The sequence below is a fragment of the Camellia sinensis genome, chromosome 4, assembly GCF_055761805.1.
Source record: "Camellia sinensis isolate YWXY chromosome 4, ASM5576180v1, whole genome shotgun sequence".
In the NCBI taxonomy this organism is placed as follows: Eukaryota; Viridiplantae; Streptophyta; class Magnoliopsida; order Ericales; family Theaceae; genus Camellia; species Camellia sinensis.
In genome coordinates, this window is record NC_138964.1 from 220,583,927 (window position 1) to 220,611,472 (window position 27,546).

Sequence of the window (27,546 nt, forward strand, 5' to 3'; positions counted from 1 at the left end):
GTTTTATGTATTACTAAATTTCAAGATGATATTTTAAATCAAAAGTTTTTACTTCGTGTTGACTGTAAATCTGCTAAATATGTTTTAGAAAAAGATGTTCAAAATCTTGCTAGTAAGCAGATTTTTGCTCGTTGGCAATCTATTTTAAGTATTTTTTATTTTAATTTTGATATTACCTATATACCTAGTTGTCAAAATTTCATTTCTGATTTTCTTACCCAAGAATTTTTACAGGGGGGCTAAGGATGGTCACTCATTTTATCTCTTACCATAAATCCCAAATTACCCATTACCTAACCCTAATTAACCACCTTGCTTATCGCATTGCCCGACTCAAATTAGCCAGAAAAATTACTAAACGTACTCAGTATATTAATTATCACCAGATTCAAGCTCGTCGCCATTTACTTGCTGATTATTACAACTGTTTAGATTATTATCAACAATATCTTGATCTTCTTAGCAGTTGTTAATCTTTGTTGCTAACCATTGTTTCTATTAAACAGATGTCTCGCCCAAGGCCTCCTTCCAAAGCCTTGGTCCCTTCCAACCAACATATTGTTCCTCCTCCTTTGGAGCTAGTAACCCAATACCATCCTATTGAAATGATTAACCATTACCAAGTTCTTGGTAACATTCCTAAACCTAGTTACACATCTGCTTTGGCTACTGATCCCCTTGCCTCATCTAGTCGAGCAGTTACTCCATACCCTGATAACCCAATCAGATCTGCCCGTTTTGATTATTTTAAATCAATCACTACTAATCTTTTTTTCAAAGAGCCTAGTCACCCCAAGAGTCAAACTGTTTCTGATCTTGCTAAATCTTATTTTCCTCCTAGATGGCATTTTGTTCCAATGCATCCAGATAAATCAATTACCTTCTATAAAGATATTCTGATCAACCACCAATCAATTTTGATTAAACTCATTTATGATCGAACCTATTCTAGCAAGGTTCTTTACCATTCCTTGTTTATTCACAATATTGTTTCCTTAGCTGAATGGGGTTCTCCTTATCAGCTTCGCGATTTACCTAATCACTCACTCCAGTATAATTACTATGATTACATTGATGCTTGGTTCAAGGTCTTCTTGTACCAAAATGAAAACTTCAATCACTCCTGGTTCATTCAATTTGATCAAAAGTTCAAATCAGAATTACCTTCTTGGTTTCTGAGATGGTGGACTCATTATGGCGCCATTTCAGATATCTTCCCTGATATTCTAACTGAACAAATTAACTATTTTGCAACTGTTTTCCTATTTACCCCACATCAAAGGAAATTTCCTTTATTGCTTATTTTTATATCCAAATATAAAATCCCTTGGATATTCAAAAGGCACTATGGTATTTCTGATGACGTTGTTTACCGCCAACATTCTATTAAATGGTGGGATAAATTCACATTGCATCGCATTGTTAAAATTGTCCAATCTGAATTCCCAATTAACAAGTATGCTCCTACTCCTGTTATGGCTAAAGCTTAACAGAACCCAACTGCTTCAATCACTCAAGGAAGCCAACTTCCTACAATCAACCTTGGAAGCCCCTCATCTAGTGGTCCCAAGCCCAAATCATCCAAGTCAAAGAAGAAATCCAAGTGTCACGCCCCGACAATTTATGTGACACAAGGAGCAGCGTGGGCGATATGCTGAAGGCGCTGGAAGGTTCCGGAATGTGGAAGACCAACCTAGAGTATGCTGGAAGACTCTAGAACGTGGTAGAAGGGTCCGGAGTGGCCTGGAAGATTCCGGAATGTGGAAGAGCCTTGGAGTGTCCAGCAGAGCCTGGATGGGTCTGGAACATCCTACATTGTCTTGGAGAAGCCTACCATGTACTACACTAGTGTGGAGAGTTCTAGATTGTAGTAGATAGGGTAGTTGTCCTAGATAGTTCTATGGAATGTTCTAAATGGGAGTTTGTAGCCCTTGGATCAAGGTGATCCTAGCCGTCCATTGAGGAGGGGAATGGCTATATAAGGGTGAGGGGTCTCATTTGCTAGACACCTAGAGACCTGGAGATCCAAGAGAGCTCTAAGAGTGAAGCACTTGTGAGTGTGAGTGCGAGTGCGAGTGCGAGTGTGAGAGCCTTGTAAGCTTTGTACACGACTATACTTGTAAATGTTAACTTGTATAGTGAAGGCATTCTTCCACCTAAACTGTGTGTGTTAGCGTGGTTGAGTGGCATTCTTCCACCTAAACTGCGTGTGTTAGTGTGGTTGAGTGAGTAAGGCTGACTTAGGTGCAACCAAGAGGGTTGAGAGGCATCTAAGTCCGTGACACAAGGCTGCTCCTCCAGTCCAGCCCAAAACTGATAAATCAGTATCCAGGCTAAGTCCAAAGCTCCAACAGTACCGGCTCAGCCTAACGATCAATCCAAATCAACCCGATCAAAGCCCACGGTTAAGCCTGGATCATCCAGCGATCAACTGCTGCAAATGGCCCATCTCTTGATGGATCAGGCCCAAGCCTAATTAAAAGATGAACCGTCTGAAGATGAACCTTCTGCATCGGCCCAAAAGACCAATTCAGAAGAAAGTTCAGACAGTTCAAACTCCTCTAAAGAATCAACTAATCAAAATCCATATGGACTCGAATTTCAAGATGCACAGGATCCATATGCATAATCACCATTGGATTCCATATAGATACAAATTAGCTTCAATCAATACTCTTTTGAGAAAAGCTGCCAATTTGTATTGATTCCCTGATCACATGTCTCCACCGAAAGTAATGAATAGTAAAAAGTCACTGTTCACTTTTACTGTTCATCAATCAACAAAGTCAAAAGCTACTTCAACTTTTGTCAATCAACCGAAAGCATCCGACATCCTGCTTTTGTTCATGTGCTGCCAGCTGCTCTCATGATCAACCAAATAACATGCTGCATAGTTCATTTTCTTTTCTATATAATGTAATCACTTATTCATTTGAAATTAGAGTTGGATTCGAAACTATCTGAGTGAGAACCAACACCTAGTCAAATAATCAATTGATTGAATGTATTTGCAAGCAACCCAGTGTTACTACATATACGCTTGTTAAACAATTGTAAGTTATTTTCTAATAAAATGCTTTAAATTAATTTTTGTAAATTAATGTATTTTGTGTGCATATTATTCTAAATTTCCATCTTCATTTCTGTATTTCCATCTCTGCGCCGCTTCCCCTTATATATATATATATATATATTTTTGTGCTTAAAAACGCCCGAAGGCTACAGAGAAACATCAGCAGAAAGTAATTCCGAGAGAACAGCAAGGGAATCTACAACCCAATCAAAAGGAAAAACACCATGAAGATGAGCTCTTGATAGCCAATAAGCTACTCCGTTGGCTTCCCTTGGAATCCAAGCAAATGAGGCTTGTAAGGATAAGCCCAAGACCTGAATATCATAGATAATAGCAGAACAGTCCCACAGAAGGACAAGCTCAGAAACACACAATGCAATCACTTCTTTATTGTCACTTTCTACTTGGATATTCGAAAGACCCAAAGATTGGAGGAACAGACAAGCCAAGAGAATAGCATGTGCTTCTTCTTGTCTAACCGAAGAAGAGTAGATAGTGGAGACTACTCCATCAACAAGCTTTCTTTGGTCGTCCCTTAAAATAACAGTCATTGTCGTTCTGCCATCATGAAGAGAGAAGCCGGTGTCACAATTAATCTTCATAGAGCCAGAAATAGGTCGAACTCAACTGTAATGAGAGTTATTCGAAGGAAAATGTTGTTAAGAAGTCGCTTCAGATTGACGCAGAACATGCTGAACTTCCCACCAAGAAGCACTGGCCCGCCGAATAACCTGCTACGGGTTTACACATCCATGGTTGAACACCTACGCATTTCTGGCTTTCCAAATACACCAACCAACCAAGACAGCCTGACTCACCACCTCCTTTCGATCACGATCATTTGAGCAAGTCTGGATTAAGGAGACGGTCCCCTGGAGAGCTGAAACAATTGGGTCACTCCTATTCCGGAGTCCCAGATTACACCCAAACCAAACAGCTCTCGCCCAACTGCACTGGAAAAGAAGGTGTTCAATGGACTCGGTACAATGTTGACAGACAAGGCAACATGGAGATGGAGCACATTTCCGACGAAATAAATTTTCTTTGGTTGCTAGTCCGTTGCTACAAATCCGTCACCACAAGTTTCGAATTTTCGAGGGTATCTTTAAAGATCAAATGAATTTCTAGAAATTCTTAGGAGGAAGCTAAGGGGTAGCTTGCTGCTTGGAGTTTTTTTTTTTGGCCACCTGGTAACCACTTTTGACTTCATAAATGCCTTTGCCAATGTAGTGCCATATCAACGTATTATCTTGGCCCGCCACGGAGATAAGAATGGCAGAAATGTTCTTAACATCCTCTTGGTTGACAATCCCCATTAGTTTTTCTCTGTCCCAAATATTACGATTTTGAATGATTGCATCCCCAACCCATTGCACTTGGCACCCAACTGGTTTCAAACTTTGAGGAGTAAAATGAATAGAACAAGGAATCCATTGATCTTTCTAAAATCTGATAGACTGACCATTTCCCTCTTGCCACCTAAGGCCTTTACGAAGAAGGTCTCTCCCTTGAATAATGCTTGACCAAGCCCAAGATGCCCTTCTCCTGAGGCCAGCTGAGAGAACATCCGAAGAAGGATAGTAGAGTCCTTTCAGAAATTAAGTACAAAGGGAATTGGGATATTTTAACAATCTCCAAGCTTGTTTTGTTAGAAGAGCTAGATTGAAAGCTTTAAAGTCTCGAAATCCCATTCCCCCCTGGGATTTGGCTAAAGAGAGATGCTCCCAACTCGCACAATGGATTCTTCCGTCCTCCGGGTCTGCAACCTACTAGAAATTGCTCGTATAAGAGTTAAAGCAATCGCTGAATTTCTTTAGGAGAGCAAAACAGGACATGGCATAGGTTGGAATTGCTTGGACCACTGCTTTCATAAGAGTTTCCTTGCTGGTTTGTGGCAATAAGCTTTGCTTCCACCCTTGTATTTTCTAAACAGCTTTGTCAATGAGAAAGTTATAAGCCTTAGGCTTTGACTTACCCCAACATGAAGGCAAACCCAGGTATTGAGAAGTCTGTTGGTTAGGAAAAATACCCAAGAGACCACAAATACCTAGACGTACCTGAGCAGGAGTGTTAGAGGAGAAAACAATCCCAGATTTGGCAAAGTTAATGAGTTGACCTGAGGCTAGGCAATACGAATCCAGAATCTGTTTCAGAGCTTGACATTCCGTCACATCCACCTTAGCAAATAAAAGTGCATCATCCGTAAAGAATAAATTGGTTAAAATAGGGCTGCTGTGTTTGATTTTGAGCCCCATGATACGCTGGTCCTAGAGACTTTTGGTCAAAGAAACAGAGAGGGCATCAGCCACCAGTACAAAAAGATACGGGAAAAGAGGGTCACCATGCCGTAAGCCCCGAGTGGGGAGAAAAGAGGTACGTTTCATACCATTAGCAAAGACAGAGAAGGAAATTATCGTAACAATTGCCATAATCCATTGAATCCATTTTGCATCAAACCCCATCCTGACTAAGAAGGTATATAAAAAATCCCATTGAACTCTATCATATGCCTTATTAAAGTCCAACTTCACTGCCATTGCACCTGCAGCCCCACTCCTCTTAATTTTTAAGTGATGAAACACTTCATGAGATACAATTATATTATCCTGAATCATGCAACCAGGGACGAAAGTCGACTGTTGGGGAGAAACCACTAGTTGAAGGACAGGTTTGAGTCTATTTGCCAAGATCTTAGTAATGATTTTTAAATTAAAGTGCATAGGCTGATGGGGTGGTATTGAGAAAGCGTTACTAGGTTTGGAACTTTAGGTTTAAGCACTATGTTAGTGTGATTCCATTCCCGAATAAGATATCCATTCTCAAAGAAACTCCGGACTGCTTTGCACACGTCCGCCCCGATGACATCCTAGTACTGGTGGTAGAAAAACCTAGAAAAATCATCCGGACCCGGAGCTTTCAGATGACCCAATTGAAAGGTTGCCTTTTTTATTTCAGAGTTTGACATAGGCATAGTGAGGTTGAAGTTCATTGTAACTGTAACCGATTGTCTAACCCATTGCAAAGCAATGTTCATATCCCTTGGAGTCGCACTCTGGAACAGATTAGAGAAATAATCTAAGAGGTGAGCATTTATCTCCTCATCTGTAGTCAACCAGTGCCCATCATCATTCTGAAGAGTAATTAACTGATTTCGCTGCCTTCTTTGAGTAATTGATGCATGAAAAAAAGAAGAATTATGATCACCATATTGTAACCATCGGATTCTGGATCACTGATGTAAAAACATCTTTTCTCAAAGCACAGTGTCAGAAAGTTCATCTTAAAGAAAACGCTGGGCATTTGTGTTTTCCTCAGAAATGGGGGAAGCTTGTATTCTAGCCAATTGCTCTTTTTTAGAGAGAGGATTTTAAGTTTGTTGTTGCCAAATTCACCAAAACTCCAAGCTTTGAGTCCCACTCGGTAAGTCTTGAGTTTTTGACAAAATCAAAACATTGGTGATCTCGAATGAGACATCTGCCAATGGTCTTGAATAACAATTTTGCAATTCAGGGAGGTAGTCCACATTGATTCAAACTTGAAAAGACGAGGAACTCTATTTGGTGGAATACAGGTATTGAGCAAGAGTGGGCAATGGTCAAAGCGAATATAAAATCATGGAACACTTGTGCAAATGGGAATGACTCTCTCCAAGCCATAGTGGAGATAACCCGATCAATGCGCTTCCGGATAATACTCGTCCCCATATGATTGTTCGGCTATGTGAAAGAATTACCTTTTAATTCGAGATCCATGAGAGTGCACTCATTCATAACATATTGAAATTTTTGATTCTGTGTAGATTTGGCATGGACCCCCATTCTTTCTCTAATATTGAGCCAATCTCATTACCATCTCCTGGAGACTCCTCATGAAAGGTACTAGGGACCTAAGGTAGCAAATCTATTGACTCCACCCTTTCAAAGAGCCCATCCCGAATCTCTACATTGAATAGGCCTTGGGGTTCAAGCATACTAGCAGAGTTCCTTTTAGGCTTGGGAGGTCTACCCAGTTTACCCTTTCTAGCTTGGGGCTTTCCAACAATAGGCAGAGGGAAAAGAATTGGAGGAGGAAGTTGAGTTAAGGGAAGGTTCAGATCTTTAAAAGACTCATGGGCTAACTTGATAGTTTTTGTGGGGTGTGGGCTAATCAAATCCTCTTCATTGGCCTTTCTTTTTAAAGATAGTCCATGAAAAGCATTAGATAGGAAGTGGGTTGGAAGTCCTTTACACAGGGGTAGGGCTTTTGGTGAAGAAGTTAGGCTAGAGGAAAGGCTGCTATCCAGCAATGGGCTTGGGCATTTAGACACGAGTGAATGTGGGCTGTATAAGGAGTTGGGGCTATCCTTAGAAGGCTCAGTAACGTAATAGGCTGGCCCAGATTGGTTAGGCCCAATCTTAGTGATAATAAAAGGTGGAGGTGGTGGTAAAGATACCTTAGATGGTGACAAAAGATGGAGATTTGTAGGTAGTGGAGCGTGCTCCTTAACCCCAGCTATATCCCCTATTGTTCCACGTGGCGGACATAGTGGCAACTTAGCCTGGACAACCTGTTTTGTAGGAGGAGAGAACGATAGTGGCAATCGTGCACCATTACCCGCAGTATTGGTTTGGCCAATCTCCGGCTCTGCCCTCAGGCCCTCCCTGCTCTCCGATTGAGCGTTAGAATTATGTCGGAGTAACGAACATAATCCAATTTGTCACGACCCAAACCTGCCGCTATAACTTTAGTGTCGTAACCAGCTACTAATCAAAGATTACTAAAGGCCTAACTAAATAGATTAAATAAACGGGTCTAGCGGATACTAATTATAAAATAAGAGTAACCGTCCAATGAGCTGTGAAAACTTTCATGAGACCAAATGACCAACTCCATATATACATAGATTAACATATACATCAAGTCATAAGAATCCCCAGTCTCAATACATGCAAAAGCAAAATAAAACTGAACACAACAGAGGAACGATGCGCGAAAGGGTGAATACCGGCCACCTCAAAACTCTGACATATGGGAACCTTATAGTAAAGCATAGAGGTTAGCCTGACAAAACCAAAGCAAGGTCGATGCCACTATGTCCTTTCCTGAACTAGATCACCTACATAATATATCAAAATATGAGCTAGAGCCCAATGAATAACAGCTGCATAAAGGGGTTCTAAATGATGTTCATAATATAAAGCAAATTACACACTGAGCAGGTTCTTATTACATATAGAAAGCATAATATAATACGTGGTAATCCATAAGCAATAAGTACAAGCGGTCTAGAAGACCAAACAGACGGTCATGAAGACCGAAGATCAGATATGATGGCCATCACTATGGTAAACAGGAGTCCCATGAATTGGAATTGACGGAGATCTTTGTAATCATGTGCACAGATGCTAAGGATGCCAGGATAAACAGTGTAAGCAAAATTAGAATCATCATTCATAAATATAAGAAAACATATCAGAACAAAGCATAATTTTACAGTAGGAAAAAGGTACTTTAAATTAAACATATCTTTATAAGAGTGTTACTCACAGTTGGCTCCGTGATGCAGGTGACTGGAACGTAGTGTTTGACCTACACAGACAGATATAAGCGTAGCACACATAATTCGCCATATAACCAGCTAATTAGTTTTATTACTTAGGAATTGATTGCTCTAAATGTCTTATACTTTCATTTAATGCCCATGTAGTGTAAATGGACGTCAATTAAGGATGCAAATCACGCTAACGGAGGCCTGGGAGTGGGGTAAACGAAGCAGAAAAGTGAAACCGATGCTACCAAACAGCCGCACGTGCGGGACTCTCTCTGCACGTGTGCTGCACGTGCGCCACCAGGTGCTTTCTATGCCGAATGCTCCCAGCACCTCCCCTGTTATCCGCACGTGTGAGCCTGCCCGCCGAACGTGCAGTTCTGGATGTTCCAGAACCGAATTTCTATTTTTTTTTTAGAGCTTTAAACCACCAAAAATAAAACCCAAATTTAATCAAATCAAAGGCTAAAAGTTAAAAAACATGGTGTATAAACAATTACCAAGTTCAAACCAAAAATAGAACTTTAAATTCAAACTCAAGTTCCACAATCTCACAAATAACTTCAAGGTTAAAGAGAAAACAAAACCTATGCATATGGAAATTCTATGTTTCAACAAAACCATGGAAATCTAGCTTAAAATCATGTAAGACCAAGTAAATGAGCTTGAGTAATGCCATTAAGGCAAGGATATGAAAGAATTCCTCATATTAGGGTTATAACAGAACTTATATTACCCAACTCCTCACTCTCTCCCTTAATTCCATGAATTCAAGATGAAAATTCATTCTCATACAAGAAATTAGAAAGAACGCTTACCTTAATGAGTGAATTTGATGAAGTTGCTTCAAATTCTCCTCTTCTCCTTTATCTTTCTCTCTTCTCTTCTTGTTTACTCACTCAAACTATAGAACACTCTTTAACTCTCCCAGGTTTTCTTTCTCTCTCTCTCTCTCCTCTCTCTCTCTCTCTTATTGAGTTCAACATATATATGTATATATATATACATATCTATATCTAAGTTACGTAACTTGGATTAATTAAATGAGAGCCTCGTTACTTGAATTACCTAGCTAATTAATTAAATTACTACTTGACCTAATTAAAGTGAACTAACTTTACTCACCATTCGTTAATTCATAACCCTACGATTTAACGAATCAGACAGGTCTTTTTCATAAATGAACATATCTGTCAACAAACATGATGCGCATAACACATAAATAAGCATAATGCATAGATAAATGGATAATTAAGATTAATCATAAAATTAATGGCTAAGTAAGAGGCAGGCGTTATAGTCTCTCTCCCTTAGGACGTTTGGTCCTTCAAACTCAAGTACCTTCTTCAGTGAAGAATGCAGGGTCTGATGGAAACTGTTCGGGGTATTTCTCTTGCATATCCACTTCTGTTTCCCAAGTTGCATTTATGCCACTGTGGTTTTGCCTGTCTACCTTTACTTACGAAATGTTTTTATTCCTCAACTTCTTAATATGACGACTAATAATCTAGATGGGCCGTTCTGTATATGTATAGTCATCACTCATAAGTATCTGAGTAGGTTCAATAACTTGTTGAGAGTCTCAAAGAGATTCTCTTAACATGGAAATATGGAAAATGTTATGCATGTGTTCCATATCCGGAGGTAGGGTTACTTGGTACACCACTAGACTTAGTTTCTCAATGACCTCATAGGGTCTGATGTATCGAGGTGCTAACTTACCTTTAGTTCCAAAACGAGTGTGTCCCTTCATTGGCGTAAATTTGATAAAAACATGATTTCCTACTTCATATTTTCCTTCTCGTCTATGCACGTCAGCATAACTTTTCTGTCGACTTTGTGCTGTTTTTAATCGCTGCTGGATTAGCTTCACTTTCTCTGTAGTCTCTTGCACAAGTTTGAGTCCCAATAACAGTCTATCTCCAACCTCAGCCCAACAGATTGGCGACTGACATTTCATGCCATAGAGAGCCTCGTATGGTGCCATGCCAAGACTCGAGTGATAACTATCGTTGTATGCAAATTCAACTAATGGAAAATGTGTCTCCAAGTTTCCCTGGAAATCTAGCACACACATATGTAGCATATCCTCTAGTGTTTATATCGTTCTTTCTGATTGGCCATCTGTTTGCAGATGATATGCGCTGTTCAACCTCAATTCTGTTCCTATTATTTTTTACAAACTTAGCCAAAATCTCGAAGTGAACTTCGGATCTCTATCAGACACAATCAATACGGGACCTCCATGCAATCTCGCAATCTCATTCTTATACATGGTAGCCAATTTATCTACGTTATATGTCGTTTTGACAAGCAAGAAATGGGCAGATTTTGTTAATCGGTCTACAATTACACAAATAGAATCCATACCTTTATTGGAGAGAGGCAAGCCAACCACAAAATCCATTGTGATATGTTCCCATTCCACTCCGGTATTGGTAATGGCTGAAGTAATCCTACGGGTCGTTGATGTTCCACCTTAACTTGCTGGCATTGCAAACACTTGGATACAAGTTCAGCAATTTCCTTTTTCATTCCCGACCACCAAAAATTCTTCTTTAGGTCTTGATACGTTTTTGTGTTTCCCGAATGGATAGAGTATTTGGAACTGTGGGCTTCTTGGAGGATCCATTTTTTCAAATCACCGTCGTTTGGTACACATAACCGTCCTTGAAATTTGAGTGTAGCACTCTCAAAATTGAATTCCGGTCTAGGTTTAAATTCTCGTTCATCCACTATTTTCTTGAGGAACTCATCTTGCAATTGTTTCTTTTTTATCTCTTCAACTATTGCCAGCTCATGCAACACTGTTTTCTGTCTAGTGAGTAAACAAGCTAAGTTTTCCATGGATTTTCGGCTAAGGGCATCGGCCACCGTGTTAGTTTTTCCAGGATGATACATAATTTGCAGATCATAATCTTTGATCAACTCTAGCCATCTACGCTGCCTCATATTTAGTTATTTCTGAGTAAAGAAATATTTCAAACTTTTGTGATCCATAGACACCTCACATGTAGCCCCAAACAAGTAGTGACGCCAAATTTTTAATGCAAAAATCACTGCAGCCAGTTCCAGATCGTGAGTCGGGTAACTCTTTTCATGCGGTCTTAACTGACGAGAAGTATAGGCAATTACCTTTCCGTTTTGTATCTACACGCATACCAAGCCTTTATAAGAGGCATCATTATAAATGGTAAAGCCATTCGTTCCAGAAAGTAAAGTGAGGATCGGCGCATTTACAAGTCTTGTCTTTAACTCTTGAAAAGCTTGCTCTCGTGGTTCTGTCCATTCGAATGATACTCCCTTTTGTGTCAATTGAGTGAGTGGCAAAGCAATTTTTGAGAAATCCTTCACAAATCTGCGATAGTATCCAGCCAGGCCTAAGAAATTGCAAACTTTTGTCACATTCGCTGGTCTCGGCCAATTTACAACAACCTTTATCTTTTGTGGATCAATAGAGATAACCTCTTTCGTTATCGCATGTCCCAGAAACATCACACTATCCAGCCAAAATTCACATTTCGACCATTTAGCATACAATTTCTTCTCCCTCAATGTTTGAAGAGCAAGTCTCAAGTGGTGTTCATGTTCCTCCTTGCTTTTGGAGTAAATCAGGATGTCATCAATAAAATCACAATGAATTCATTAAGGAACAACTTAAAAACTCTGTTCATTAGATCCATAAAAGCAGCTGGCACATTAGTAACCCCATAAGGCATAACGAGGAATTCATAATGACCGTATCTTGTTTGAAAGACAGTTTTCTCCACATCTTCAGCTTTAACTTTTAACTGGTGATACCCAAATCACAGGTTAATTTTAGACAATACTTGTGCCCCTTGTAGTTGGTCAAACAAATCATCAATACGTGGCAACGGGTACTTATTCTTTATTATCACCTTATTTAACTCCCGATAATCAATGCAGAGCCTTAGGGTTCCATTCTTCTTCTTAACAAATAACACTGGAGCACTCCACGTAGATGTACTAGGCCTGATAAATTTCTTATTCAACAATTCTTGTAACTAAGTTTTCAACTCTTTTAACTTGGTAGTTGACATCCGGTATGGGTCTTGGAAATTGGTTGCGTACCCGGTACTATCTCAATAGTGAACTTAATTACTCTATCAACTAGATTCCCTGGCAAATCATCTGGAAACACATCTGGGAACTCTTTCACCACAAGAATGCTATTCACACTAGGTTTAGTTGTAGTTGGTACCATGAACACAGAACATAAAAATCCTTTACAACCCTCATGAAGGAAATCAAATATGAGGGAGATATGACACTATCTCCATTAAATGTAAATCCAGGCCTTTCAAGTAAACGAAAGACAACTTGTTTAGTCGAGCAATCAATTGTATCACAATATTTTGCTAACCAATCCATCCCCAAGATTACATCAAAATATGCAATGTCTAAAGGTAACAAATTTACATACAAACTCATGCCTCCAATAATGATCTCACATGCAGGATACATGGATGCACAGATCATAGCTCTTCCCGCCAAAGAGGTTATAACTAATACATATTTCATTGGTTCCAAGGGTCTAAATAATTTTGGAGCAAAAACATAGGACACGAAGGAATGTGTAGATCTCGAATCAATTAACACATAAGCATTTTGAGAACAGATAGGAAGAATACCTAACACAACCGTCTCTGTAGTCTGTATATCACCCGGCACCAATGCAAAAACCCATCCTTGCTTTAGAGTTTCTTTCTCCGTAGCTGCTTTCGAATTTACCCTTGGTGTTGACACTGATGCAGTTGAGCTAGCCCTAGGCTAGCTTGTGCTTTGGGACACTAAGGGGCAATCCTTGATTATATGGCATGTTTTTCCATACCGGAAACATGCGCCAGAAATCCTGTGACAAACTCCCTTATGTCTTTACCCACACTCTGGACAGATGGGTGTATCATTCCCTTGGCTTGCGCTAGTAGATGATCCTGTATTCTGTCTTTTGTTCGGTGGAGTGTTGAAGTTGTTCTGACCCTTCTTGAAATTAGATCCCGGTTTCTTACCCTTCTATTCAATCATCGGTGCCTTTACTTGTCTTAGTGTAGCAACATCCGTCTCAGCTATAATGGCTCTATCCAAAACATCAACATATTTCTCTAACTTGAGTACATTAATTCGATCAAGAACCTCAACGTCCAAACCGCCTTCAAACTTTCTGTCTTTCTTATAATCGGTGTCTACCATATGTGGCGCATACCGCGTAAGCTCTATGAATTTGGTTTCATACTCTGCTACCGACATAGTACCCTGCTTTAGTTGCTCAAATTCTATTACTTTGTGGTCTCTCACACATTGTGGAAAATATTTTTCATAAAAAACTTCCTTAAACTGTGCCCAAGTCATGGCAGTCTGTTGATTCCGGACTAGCATCCACCACCTTCTCGCTTCCTCTTGCAAAGTAAAAATTAGTAACAAGACCTTTTGCTGTTCGGTACATGAGAATACTTCGAATAACTTTTCAATCTTCAAAATCCAGGCTTTAGCTTTCAACGGTTCAAGGCCTTCCAGAAAAGTAGGCGGTTTCAGTTTGTTAAACTTCTGTGTTAGGGTAAAAATGTCACCATTGTTAGGTAACTCCACTAGAATTGGTAGCGGAGGTGAGGGTGGAAATGGCTGTCTCTATTGTTGCCTTAACATTTTTGTCAATAATTATGCCATTCGTTCTAGCTGGTCCATTCTTGCATCAGAAGACTCAGATGTCTCTGTAAGTCTTGTTTATTCCATTGGTCTATAGGTAAATAGAGTGATAATAAACATAGGACACATAAAGTTCACACTTGCAGTATTACCACATAGGCACATCATAACATACCACACACACTTACGCATGCAGACAACATGCCCTACTTTCCTTTCTTGGACATTCTATAGCTCATTTGGACGTGTGTGTGCGGTACAACTCGTACTCTGATACCACTCTGTCACGACCCAAACCTGCCCCTATAGGTTTAGTGTCGTAATCAGCTAGTAATCTAAGATTACTAAAGGCCTAACTAAACAGATTAAATAAACGGGGCTAGCGGATACTAATTATAGAATAAGAGTAACCGTCCAATGAGCTGTAAAAACTTACATAAGACCAAATGACCAACTCCATATATACATAAATTAACATATACATCAAGTCATAAGAATCCCCAGTCGCAATACATACAAAAGCAAAATAAAACTGAACACAACAGAGGAACGATGCGCGAAAGGGTGAATACCGGCCACCTCAAAACTCTGACAGATGGGAACCTTATAGTACGGCAGAGAGGTTAGCCTGACAAAACCAAAGCAAGGTCGATGCCACTATGTCCTTTCCTGAACTAGATCACCTACATAATATATCAAAATATGAGCTAGAGCCCAATGAATAACAGCTGCATAAAGGGGTTCTAAATGATGATCATAATATAAAGCAAATTACACACTGAGCAGGTTCTTATTACATATAGAAAGCATAATATAATACGTGGTAATCCATAAGCAATAAGTACAAGCGGTCTAGAAGACCAAACAGGCGGTCATAAAGACCGAAGATCAGATATGATGGCCATCACTATGGTAAACATGAGTCCCATGAATTGGAATTGACAGAGATCTTTGTAATCATGTGCACAGATGCTAAGGATGCCAGGATAAACAGTGTAAGCAAAATTAGAATCATCATTCATAAATATAAGAAAACATATCAGAACAAAGCATAATTTTACAGTAGGAAAAAGGTACTTTAAATTAAACATATCTTTATAACAGTGTTACTCACAGTTGGCTCCGTGATGCAGGTGACTGGAACGTGGCGTTTGACCTACATAGACAGATATAAGCGTAGCACACTTAATTCGCCATATAACCAGCTAATTAGTTTTACTACTTAGGAATTGATTGCTCTAAATGTCTTTTACTTTCATTTAATGCCCATGCAGTGTAAATGGACGTCAATTACGGATGCAAATCACACTAACGGAGGCCTGGGAGTAGGGTAAACGAAGCAGAAAAGTGAAACCGACGCTACCAAACAGCCGCATGAGCAGGACTCTCTCTGCACATATGCTGCACGTGTGCCACCAGGTGCTTTCTATGCAGAATGCTCCCAGCACCTCTCTTGTTGTCCGTATGTGTGAGCCTGCCCGCTGCACGTGCGGTTCTGGGTGTTCCAGAACCGAATTTTTGTGTTTGTTTTCTGAGCTTCAAACCACCAAAAATCAAACCCAAATTCAATCAAATCAAAGGCTAAAAGTTAAAAACACATGGTGTATAAACAATTACTAAGTTCAAACGAAAAATAGAACTTTAAATTCAAACTCAAGTTCCACAATCTCACAAACAACTTCAAGGTTAAAGAGAAAACAAAACCTGTGCATATGGAAATTCTATGTTTCAACAAAACCATGGAAATCTAGCTTACAATCATGTAAGACCAAGTAAATGAGCTTGAGTAATGCCATTCAGGCAAGGATATGGAAGAATTCCTCATATTAGGGTTATAACAGAACTTATACTACCCAACTCCTCACTCTCTCCCTCAATTCCATGAATTCAAGATGAAAATTCATTCTCATGCAAGAAATTAGAAAGAACGCTTACCTTAATGAGAGAATTTGATGAAGTTGCTTCAAATTCTCCTCTTCTCCTTTACCTTCATCTCTTCTCTTCTTGTTTACTCACTCAAACTCTAGAACACTCTTTAACTCTCCCAGGTTTTCTCTCTCTCTCTCACTCTTATTGAGTTCAACATATATTTATATATATATATATATACATATCAATATCTAAGTTACTTAACTTGGATTAATTAATTGAGAGTCTCATTTCTTGAATTACCTAGCTAATTAATTAAATTACTACTTGACCTAATTAAGGTGAACCAACTCTACTCACCTAGTCTATTAGTTAATTAATAACTCTGCGATTTAATGAATCAGACAGGTCTCTTTTATAAATGAACATATCTGTCAACAAACATGATGCAAATAACATATAAATAAGCATATAATGCATAGATAAATACATAATTAAGATTAATCATAAAATTAACGGCTAAGTAAGAGGCAGACGTTATATAATTCATCAATCTGATGCCGGTAAAATTCCACTGGTAAACCTATGTTTCTGGCCACCCTAGTTCTCATCTCTGGACCATAACCAGATTGACGACCAGCCTCTCGGGACACAAATTTACACGAGTTTTGTCATGGCCAATTTTTCCACAGTCATAGCAAAAGTGAGAGAGTCTTTCATACTTGAAGGAGATCGAGATCTCTTTCATCTCTATTAATCTCTTAATCTGTCTATGTAACTTAAACCCCCTAGGTAGAGAAAGTGTGACATTTACCTCCACCCGAATTATGAGAAAACTACGAGAGAGTATAAAACCATCATTTGGAGCTTCAATCCCGATGAGTTTTCCAATCGATTCCCAATTATATGTCGATTGCGTCTCGTCATTTTATCCATGGGAAGACCATAGACCTGAACCCAAAAGGCACAATAAGTAAACTCCATCTCAACTATTGCTTTATCAACAGCGAGTGGTTGAAGAACTAGAAGGTTACCCCTAATAGACCAAGGGGCTGTTTTCAAGACCAAAGCTCTATCATCTTCATTTTGAAAGCGAAACAAATAAATGTTATTAACCCAAGAAGAGATGGTCACCTCAGCGCTAGTTTTCCAAGTGTCAAGAATAATACGAGAGACCGCTTGCTTGTTGAGAAGTTTTGGGACCATAATCTTTTTAATCAGACATAGATTTGAGTTGTCAACACTTTCATCCATGCCTTCTTCCAGCTTAATGGTGAAGGGATGAGTCGGCCCTTTCGTGGTGTCCGCCATAAGAAAAAGATCAAATGGAATTAGACTGAAGAGATTATACAAGTGAGGGTTGAAAAAGAAGAAGTAAACAAATATTGAGCAAATAGATAGTAAGGAAGGCTACGAAAGTCGAAGGTAAGAGAGGCTTAGAAACAGAAGGGAAAACCAAGGATAAACCCATAGACCATACCCGTTGGTAGAAAGTCTCTCATCTAGAGAGAGAATTTTTTTACACATATTGAAAGAAATAATTTATTAATATAAAAATTTGTGACAAAAAAGGCAAATGTGAAATTTTATTTACGTAAAATATGAGGGTGTCAAGTGCAATTAACTCTACAAGTATGTTGGCCTACTGTGGGTCTCTCTCCTCTAGAACAGAGCGGCGGTGTTGCAGAGACGAGAGAGAGAGAGAGAGAGAGAGAGAGAGAGGTGGTGAAGAAGGAAGAAGAAGAAGAAGAAGGAAAGGGAAAGGAAGGAAAAACCTACTGGGGGGGCCGAAATTCAAGAAACTGGAGAATGGGAGGTTCAAATGCGTGGAGACTGGGCATGAAGTCCCTTCTCACGCCAGGGACTCGTACGCTCAGAACAAGCACTGTCGGATTGGACTCATTGACGCCGCTTTGGCTCGTAGTAAGCCCCCTCTCAACACGTTCCACCAAGACCCTCTCGTCCGGTCTGTAAACCCCTCTCTCTCTATCTCTCTCGGTTTATTTAGGGTTTATATATCATCATGCTCAAGGTGGATCGTGGCTTCTGTTCAATTAATTTTGGGGTTTTGAGTATTTGTGATTAAATTTTTTTTTTTTCTTCTTTTGTGTGAAGATTGAAGAAGTTTGTATTATTTTGTGAAAAGATGGGTTTATGTTAATTTAGGGGTTTTGGGTATTTGTGATTGAAAAAAAAGAATTATGTTTTTGTGTAAAGGCCTGAAGAAGTTTGTATTATTTTGTGAAGAGATGGGTTTATGTTAATTTAGGGGTTTGGGTATTTGTGATTGAAAAAAAAATTATGTTTTTGTGTGAAGGCTTGAAGAAGTTTGTATTATTTTGTGAAGAGATGGGTTATGTTAATTTAGAGGTTTTGAATATTTGTGATTGGAAAAAAAATATTACGTTGTTGTGTGAAGTCTTGAAGAAGTTTGTATTATGTTGTGAAGTGATGGGTTTATGTTAAGTTAGGGTTTCGGGTATTTGTGATTGGCAAAAAAAAAAAAAATTATGTTGTCGTGCGAAGCCTTGAAGAAGTTTGTATTATTTTGTGAAGAGATGGGTTTATGTTAATTTAGGGGTTTTGGATATTTGTGATTGAAAAGAAAATTTGTTTTTGTGTGAAGTCTTGAAGAAGTTTGTATTATTTTGTGAAGAGGTGGGTTTATGATTGTTTAGATTATTTTGATACAGGCCAGATTGATTATTTGAACGAGTTTCTAGGTCTGCTTGTTTGGATGAAAAGAATATATGATTTTTTTTTTCTTTTTTTCAATGTTGGGGTTGGAGGAAATTCATTATTATGGTATCCATTTGTTTGTAGAGAAAGACAAGGGAAACCTCAAGGAATATGAAACTTTAGAAGAGTTTTAGCAAAGTGTTTGGAGCCAAATTCTTTTAGAAATAGGATTGCAAAATGGGCAAGGAATTAAGAAGGAAAACTCTTTTAAGATGATGATGCCCTTATTAGCTAGTAGGCAAGTTACAAGAAGTGGTGGTTGGGTGGGTAATGGGTATAGATAAAAAATTTACTAATTTTAGTTCCTATAAAATTCATCCATTTTTCATGAGTTTTTTTCCCTCATTCAAATCCCATTATAAATTCCTTTGATTTGAAACATATCAAATTCCATTTTCAAATGCCAATTCCACCACTCAAAACACTCTTTTAAGTTTATTTGCAAGCTTATTTGAGCTTAGACTAGTTATTGCACTAGCCAATTCGGCTTTGTTGGGTTGTGACTTTTTGTCTTCTTGGGTAATACGTAAATAAAAATTTCTAAGATTTGGTCTTGGGTATGTAATTATTCTTCCATTTTTTTCTTAACAATTAAATAGAGTAAATGATATACTTTATTTTAAGAGCTTCAGCATAAAGGCCTATCAAGCAAACGGAGCATAAAAGAAAAAGAGGAAGCCATGACTAGAAAATGTTTTCTATATAAACATGAAAGGCTATTCAGTATCAGCCTTTTCAGTTTTTTTGTTTTTTTGTTTTTGTTGGGTGCTGATTTTAATCCTTTTTGTGTGGCCTTGTAGCTCAACAGGAAATATCGTCAATAAGTCTGAGGAGCACATCAATGGAAAACGTTTCCTCAACATGTTAGGTTTGTAATTATTTTCAATTTACCTTCTTTGTGCTCTCTTTTGTTTCACATTTTCATACATTGGAACCCTTGTAATGGATTATGGATGACTTGTGAAATCTATATATATGTTTGTGTATTTGAAGGGTGCCCTTTAAAGATCCAAAATACGGAAAATAGGGTGCCTCTTAGAAATGATTGCAAGAAAACGCAAAGAAAAAGACACTCTAAGCTTGCTGTTGTATCAAAGATATTTTATCTAAAACACTGAGACTGTTATTGTCTCAAATAGCTATGTGATGAGCAGACACCTTAGGTAGATAGTTCAATTTACTTGTTTTAGGAAATTGACAATTTGCATGTGTGTTTTTTTTTTTTTTAAAGTTTTTGGATGTCTTTTTTGTCATCCCCTCCTTCCTTCCTTTCTTCTTCTTCTTCTTCATTTTGCTCTTGCCAAAGGTATTGGTGGACAACATAGTGGGAGGTAGTTAACTTTGATGGATGATCAGTCATCGTTACTTAGACCATAGCAACACTATGTTACTATTCTCTGATGTATCTTGTAAATGTTGTTTCTCCTAAGGGCAGTAATGAGGAATCCATCAAGAGAAATTCATATCGGACATACATAATCTTTCATTTATGATACTATATGCATGCTAGATGCACTGATAGCTAATGCAGTGAATATGTATTTGAACATGTGATTGTGTTAGTTCTTCATTTATCAAAAAAAAAAAAAAATTGTGATTGTGTTAGTTCTCATGTTGCTGTGTTAAACATTAAGCTAACTACTTACATAACCAAGTAAAATCTGGGACAAAAGGAATGGTGTCTGATCTTGATCACTTGTACACATGGCCTAGGTCAATGAGTGAATGAAATGCACTTTTCATGCCTTAAATTCCAATGCATCCTTTGTGTTGTTCTTTGTGAAGCTTCCATGCTTTAAGCTCATTTTGCTTTCTTTACTCTTGTTTAAGTGTTAAATTAGGTATTATGTTCATGCAGAAGGTAATGAATAGAAAAAGAAACGAATGACGGCCGATTCAGATATCTCAAGGCCTACTCCATCAGTGCGAACCGACCTGGATGCTCTTGCTAGTCTGATGGGTGAACAAGTACTAATCAAGTTCTGAAGTGATTTATTTTTTGCATTTGTTCTGTATCATGCATCCAATTCTATTTTTTTTTCTTGACTTATTCTTTAGGCAGTCCCAGTGTAATCTTTTACGCTGGAGGAGCATTACATTTCCCTCCCTAACGTCTACTATATTTCTCATGTAGCAGCTAGGGTCACACAAGAAAATGCTGAGTATGATGAGTGGTTCGTTGTTAAAGTTATTCATTTTGATAGGGAAACTAGAGAGTAAGTTCAGTTTCAGTTCCACCCAACATAAGACTGTGCTTTGGATGCCGTTCATTCTCCTGCACCCCTCCTCTCTCTCACACACATGCACGCACGTCTTATCTTTTTTCTTTTTAAGTTTTTGTTTTTTGGAATATGTTTGAAGTTTAATCTGATAATCTATGAAGCATAAATCGCATTGTTCTGTTGATTCGGCCACCAGACTGGCTGATCTAATATGTTTTGTTGAGAAAGCAATGACTATTGCTTCTTGTTATTGAAGTGCAAGTCTTTGATGCAAAAATGGGTCAAATCCGTGAATTTATATGGTCAAATTCGTGAGTTTTACACGGGTGGGACCTGCAGCATATGGCACAAGCTCCCTTCACATGAGACAGCTCATCCACGTTGGAAGACAAGAGAGTGTGTGCCATCTTCTAATAGAACCAAAGGCTTTTAAGCTTTAGTGCATTGCTGATGTGGGATAGCATTCATTAGGATGAGGCTTTTATATTGACATGGAAGCCTCACGGAATGGAGTAGCAACAATATGGAAAGTTTTAAAACAAAGTTCTTGCATCTTGCAAATTTGATACTGGATAAGGTTTTTGGGTTCACCATTGGTTGTATGTTCCAAATTTGATGCACATATCTTGCTATGTGGCTTAGGTGGTGAGATGTCCTGTCATGTTTGTATACACCGGAAAATATTATTTGTTGTTATTCTCTACAGCCATCCTCCTATAATAGGTTCTCTGTAGTTTTGTAGGAGGAGAAAGAGCTATAACGTATGTTGGAAGCTTAATTGTGATGGAACAAAATGAAGAACACGACTGTTTTATTTTATCTTAATATCTGTTTAATCATTGTCTAATATATCTTTATATACAGATTTGAAGTACTTGATGAAGAGGGTGGCGGCCAGAGGTAACTTTTGTTGTGACTTCCTGGATTTCTTTAGATTGACTTCTTAAATTCAATGATCAGAAATATTGAGGGTTTAGACAATGAATTTTGTTTCTTACTGTTTACTTGATCAAATGTGGTTTATTAGTACATCTGAATGACGGATTTTTATTCTTTATCGAATTTCTAATTTCAGAAAGTACAAGCTGCCTTGGTCACATATTATACCTTTCCCAAAGCGGAATGATCCCTCTGGTGCTCAAGATTTCCCTACTGGGAAACAAGTTTTGGCTGTATATCCGTCAACAACTGCATTGTATAAAGCAACTGTAGTTCAACCTCGCAAGGTAAACAGTATGTCCATGTGTTTCGTATCCAAATTGTGATTTGTTGCTCTTGCATTTGATTCTCCAGCTTCTTTAAAATTTGAACCTGGTGGTGAACGGCCGAACTGACCACTTCTTGCATTTTGCATGCCACATGTTGTTCTCAACTATTTTTCGTGAAATTTCAGAGGAAGGCTGATGAATAAGTGGCTTCCCCTTTTCTTTTATTTGAATATTGCACACATGGGAATAATGCATTTTTGTGGCATTTGTGAACCAAATAGAAATGCCAGATGATATAATTATTTACAGTTGGTTTGGATTGGGGAATTTGGAAAGAAAAAAAAAAAAAATGCATTTCTCTTTGTTCATGTCACTTGTTTTTTGGACTAATAAAGAGGAGAGAATTATTGTGAATTGGGAAGAAATAGAAAGAAAACAAATTCTCTGAAAATTCTCATTTTCAATCTCTCCAAAATTTTTGGAGAGATTGGAGAGAAAAGTAAACAACGGAATACTATTTTTCATAATACCAATACTGCCCAAGATATAGAAGTAAAAGAAAAGTTGACACCTATAAACACATAAAAGGTTATTTTGGTAATATAACATGAAACAATTTCTTTCTTCTCTCATGAGTTTAAAACAAAAGAATTCATTCTCTTTTCTCTCCTAACTGAAGTAATCATTTCTTTTATTTTCTCTTCTGTTCTTCCGAACAGAGTGTAATTGGGTAAAAAAGTGAACTATTTTTTATCCCGATAAGTTTTATTTAAACTTTTGTTAATGATAACATGATTTAATATGTTGTCCACCACGTGTTGTTTTTTGTCATCAGCGATAATAGTCCGTCAGATTCCGTCCTTACACCTGACAAGATATTTATTGGAGTTGGCGAGGGTAATCCTGAGACCTGGATTGTTGATCCTGACCAGTCCGACCGTTTTCGGATGCTAAAGAAAATGAGATTCAAGCTCGTTGGTGGCAAGGACAAAGAGTACGTTCGTCACGGGATAGAAGTTGTTGACCGGTTCTTCCTAGTTGATGTTTGGATGGACTACAAAGATACGCTGTTGGGAAATGTTGGAAGCATTCAAAAGGGTGCCATATATTTAGTGGCTGCTACTGTTAGTGGAAAGGAATGCAAAATTACTTTAAGGAGTCAAATGTACTTTAAAACTGTTTAGAATTGTAATTTGATGTATTTTTATTTCTAATGTTCAGGTTAATGGAGGTGGACGATATAAAAACTGGGGTTGTTGAAGGTGTTTCGGCAAGTGATTTCAGTTGTATTGAACTTGCGTTGCCTAATTTATTTTCTCAATTAAGGTTAAGATACAAACAAAAAAGTATTAAGGTTGATAAAATATTGATAAAATATTCCCCCTTTGCGCACCCAATGCTAGTGGGTTGGTTAGAGTAAATGTTTATGATAGAAGGTTAGACGGTAATGACAGTTTGCAGGCATGGTTTATTTTCCCAGTAGATTGTCAATGCGAGTTAGTCTATTATGGGAATGGTTATTGTTCAATTAACGACAAACAGGTGCCATGGATGGTGAAGTATCGACTTGAAAATTCTAATATTAAAAGGGGGGTTACGTATTGTAAAATGAAGGGGTATCTGAAGTATTCTACGAGTGACATGCCAGAAGATTCGCAAATGAGGGCCCCCTCTATTGTTGTGTTATCTAAAAAATACACTAATGATAATGTTGATGTCTGGCATTGTCCTCCAACGAAGGCCATTCCGATTCTGACACGGACTAAGTCTGTTGGTTTACCGGAGAGGCGAAGAGATTTGTTGTTAGGAGCTTGAATCTCAATTTCTTTAGCATCCGAAAACAGTCGGACTAGTCAGGATCAACAATCTAGGTCTCAGGATTACCCTCGCCAACTCCAATAAATATCTTGTCAGGTGTAGGGACGGAATCTGACGGACTATTATCGCTGATGACAAAAAACAACACGTGGTGGACCACAGCTTCGTCCTTAGCATCCTGTCCCAATTGAACATTACCAATGAATTTGATACCCTTAACCACGATCTTGTCTGATTGACGGTCAGATCTCTTATTACCCAACTCAATACCATTAAGTAATCTCGCCACGCCTTTATTATCAAACTTAACGTCCCTTAATTGTTCATCGTATATCTGTAATTTCCTTACTCCCCTCTTCGTCTTCTTAATAAATCGGGGAATATTCTGAACGTATCGTCTGCGAACATACTGGGTCTTAAAAGGTGCAGAATAACAACGGGGTCTTGAATGCTTGGAAAACAATTAGTGATATAATTTCCATGTGTACTGGTATTATTAGGGGTAATGGAACTAATCCCAGAATTCTGGTCTTCATGATAGATGCTTGTGGGATTTGTAACTTAAAAATGCCTTTGAATATGGTTGTGATCGTAGTTTTCATGTTGTGGCAGTTATGTCTTGGAATTTGATGACGATGAAGAGGAAGATGGATCTTTGCTGCAGAGGATTGTACCCTTCCACAAGGTCGTAGGTCTCCCAGAAGGGCATCGCCAATGAGAATATATATATTTACATATATGTTGTTCATATGTGTGTTTAAATTTGAATTTGTTCCACTGTATTGTGCGTTGGACATTTTAGGTGCCCTATGCATTTATTGGTATACTTTCAGGGATACTTTCATATGTATGTGTAGCACTCGAAAAATTACTGGCTTATTGGATATCCCCGAAGGGACAAAAATTACTAGCATATCAATTGCTATGAATATTGTACAAAAAATAATTTTCAAGAAAATACTTAAAATAATAAAAAATATAAATGAGCTCCTTTATGTTACTCTTTCAATTTACAAAAATAAATAAATAAAATTATATAGAAGAATTGATTAAATTTTTCCTTGATGAATAGTTTTGAGAAAAGTAGTAATTATGCAAATTAAGGGGTAAGATTAAGGGTAAACTATCCTAGCCACGCTGACTACATCAAGAACATGACCATTGGCGCCGCCCAAATGGATGGTGCGATTCTCGTGGTTTCCAACACCGACAGTCCAATGTTGCAAATGAAGGAACACATTTTACTTGCCAAAGAGGTCGATTTAGGGTTTAGGGTTCCGAACATGGTTTTTTGGAATAAACAGGAACAAATTGACAACGACGAGCTTTTAGAATTAGTCGAATTAGCGGTACCCAAGCTTTTATCGTCTTATGAATTTCCAGGAGATGATGTTCCGATTGTTTCTGGTTCTGCATTGTTAGCTTTGGATGCATTAATGGTAAACCCCAATATAAAAAGGGGTGAAAATCAAATGGGTTGATAGAATTTATGATTTAATGGACCCTGTTGATAGTTATATACCAATTTTCCAAAGACAGAAAGATTTGTCCTTTTTTTTTTCGCTATTGAAGATGTGTTTTCAATTACTAGGCGCAGGACAGTGGCTACTGGGAGGGTTGAGAGGGGGAGGATTAAAGCTGGGGACAATGCTGCCATTGTTGGGTTGAGAGAGACTAGAACTACAACTGTTACTGGGGTTAAGATGTTTTCAGAAGATTCTTGATGAAGCACTTGCTGGTGATAATGCTGGGCTTTTTCTAAGGGGTATACAGAAGGTTGATGTTAAGAGAGGTATGGTGTTGGCTAAGCTGGGGATGATCACACTGCGTACTAAGTTTGTTGCAATTGTGTATTTGTTAAAAAAGGAAGAGGGTGGCAGGCATTCGCCTTTCTTGGCTGGGTATAGGCCTCAATTTTACATGAGAACTACTGATGTTGCCAGGAGGATGGTTTCAATTATGAATGACAAGGAAGAGGAGTCGATGATGGTTATGCCCGGGGATCATGTTAAAATGGTGGTAGAGCTAATTATGCCTGCGGCATATGAGCAAGGAATGAGATTTGCTATTAGAGAAGGTGGGAAGACTGTGGGTGCTGGCGTCATCCAGTCCATTGTCGAGTGAATTTTTTTTTTTTTTTTTCTTTTTCAGCATACAAATTGAGAGTTTCATGTGAGTTTCCCACCTCCATGTTCAATTACTGTGACAATTCTAACACAAACCGGTTTTGTTTTCTTTTTTTTTTTTGTATTCTTGATCTTCATTCTTAGTGATAGTTTTAAATTTAGAAGATGTTACTTTCTATAACAAAATTCTGGTGGCATTTTTGCTTGCTTTTGATATAGTTTTTAAACTGGATAGGTTTCTGAAGTATCTTTTGTCCATGTTTTCATCCTTCCAAATTCAAGAAACTAGTCTCTCTCTCTCTCTATTAACCTACATTATACGAGCTGCAGGTTTGAATTTGATTAAATTACGCCTGAGGATTTGGTATTGGTGGTTCTGACATGAAACCATTATGAATTTGATTAGCAATCCAAAAGTTTGTAGCCCAAGAATAGTTGACACCATCTCAGCCGATGATTGTTGAAGGATTTGAATGTTGAGTCTTCGACAATACAACTGCTTGTGGATTAATGGTTAAGCTACCTATGTTGACAGGTTTATAACGGTACGAATCACAACTTGAAGGTTTTGGAGTTCACTTCACTGCCCAAGATGTTTATCTATATGTGGGGTGTCAATTTTATTATATTTGGTGCATAGAGAAGTTGCACCAAATTTCTAACACGAATTTTCAAAATTAAATTAAAAGAAAGTATGAACTTTAGTTGTGCCAAACAGAGTTGATGTAATTCTTTTTATATTTATAAATAATTTTTTACATATTAGCAAAAATAATATATACTATTTTTATTACCAACTATTCAGACATAGCACTTTTATACAAAGTAATATACAATTTGTAAAGAGTGTTGTGAGTGATATAATTATTTTCTACCATTTATTCACAATAGGAGTGAGACCACATAATCATAAGAGGTGGGTTTTAATTCTCATTATAAGTTGAAGGTAAAAAAATGCGATTGAAAATAGTATGGCTATAATTTTACGAATAATTATTCAGTAATTTTAAAGTATAGACACGTGGTATTTCATAGTATTGTGATTGATGAGGAAGCTGAGTAGATGGGTATTGTGTTGGGAATCCGGATCCTCCGTTGCTCTTATCTGCGGCCCTTTCCTGTAGCGCCCCCAAACGACGTCGTTTTGGGGCAACTTTTCATGAAAAAAAAAAAACAAACAAACAAACAAACTCAGAAATAGAGAGAAAGAGGGAAGAAGATGGCTATCTGTCTACCATGACTTACCAAGAACAGAGCTCTGTCGAATGGCCATGGACATCCAAAGAATAATTTTCCAAGA

The 27,546-nt window shown here is 38.0% G+C and overlaps 2 protein-coding genes and 1 long non-coding RNA gene across 6 annotated transcripts; 2 read left to right on the forward strand and 1 right to left on the reverse strand.

The window, feature by feature from the left end:
- Positions 1 to 14,701: 14,701 nt before the first annotated feature.
- LOC114316261 (uncharacterized) lies at positions 14,702 to 17,462 on the reverse strand. 4 transcript variants are annotated; one of them, XR_003648149.2, is made up of 3 exons: positions 17,268 to 17,462; positions 16,948 to 17,084; positions 14,702 to 15,800 (listed from the first exon to the last, which is right to left on the reverse strand). It is a non-coding gene; the product is annotated as an uncharacterized LOC114316261 (long non-coding RNA). The 4 variants fall into 4 exon arrangements; XR_014365500.1 differs by having other exon boundaries at positions 14,702 to 14,947; positions 15,379 to 17,084; XR_014365499.1 differs by having other exon boundaries at positions 14,702 to 17,084.
- Positions 17,463 to 17,958: 496 nt separating this feature from the next.
- On the forward strand, positions 17,959 to 26,432 carry LOC114316260 (elongation factor Tu, chloroplastic). The gene is given in 8 exon segments (XM_082922783.1): positions 17,959 to 18,099; positions 19,673 to 19,740; positions 20,731 to 21,994; positions 22,170 to 22,320; positions 24,733 to 25,589; positions 25,591 to 25,671; positions 25,674 to 25,826; positions 25,828 to 26,432. Coding segments are annotated over 4 exon segments (966 nt in total). The 5' UTR covers positions 17,959 to 18,099; positions 19,673 to 19,740; positions 20,731 to 21,994; positions 22,170 to 22,320; positions 24,733 to 25,274; the 3' UTR covers positions 26,245 to 26,432.
- LOC145788762 (SAGA-associated factor 29 homolog B-like) lies at positions 20,757 to 24,838 on the forward strand. The gene is made up of 5 exons (XM_082924128.1): positions 20,757 to 20,832; positions 21,010 to 21,088; positions 21,959 to 21,994; positions 22,170 to 22,320; positions 24,716 to 24,838. The coding sequence occupies exons 1-5, from the start codon at positions 20,757 to 20,759 to the stop codon at positions 24,836 to 24,838; spliced, it is 465 nt and encodes a 154-aa protein (XP_082780254.1).
- Positions 26,433 to 27,546: the final 1,114 nt, after the last annotated feature.

Bases quoted from the DNA above. Each gene is read 5' to 3' on its own strand.
- LOC145788762 (XM_082924128.1), top strand. From the start codon at position 20,757: ATGACGGCCGATTCAGATATCTCAAGGCCTACTCCATCAGTGCGAACC. The intron at 21,995-22,169 runs GTAACTTTTGTT...TTCTAATTTCAG, and splicing joins GAAGAGGGTGGCGGCCAGAG to AAAGTACAAGCTGCCTTGGT. The intron at 22,321-24,715 runs GTAAACAGTATG...TTGTGATCGTAG, and splicing joins CTGTAGTTCAACCTCGCAAG to TTTTCATGTTGTGGCAGTTA.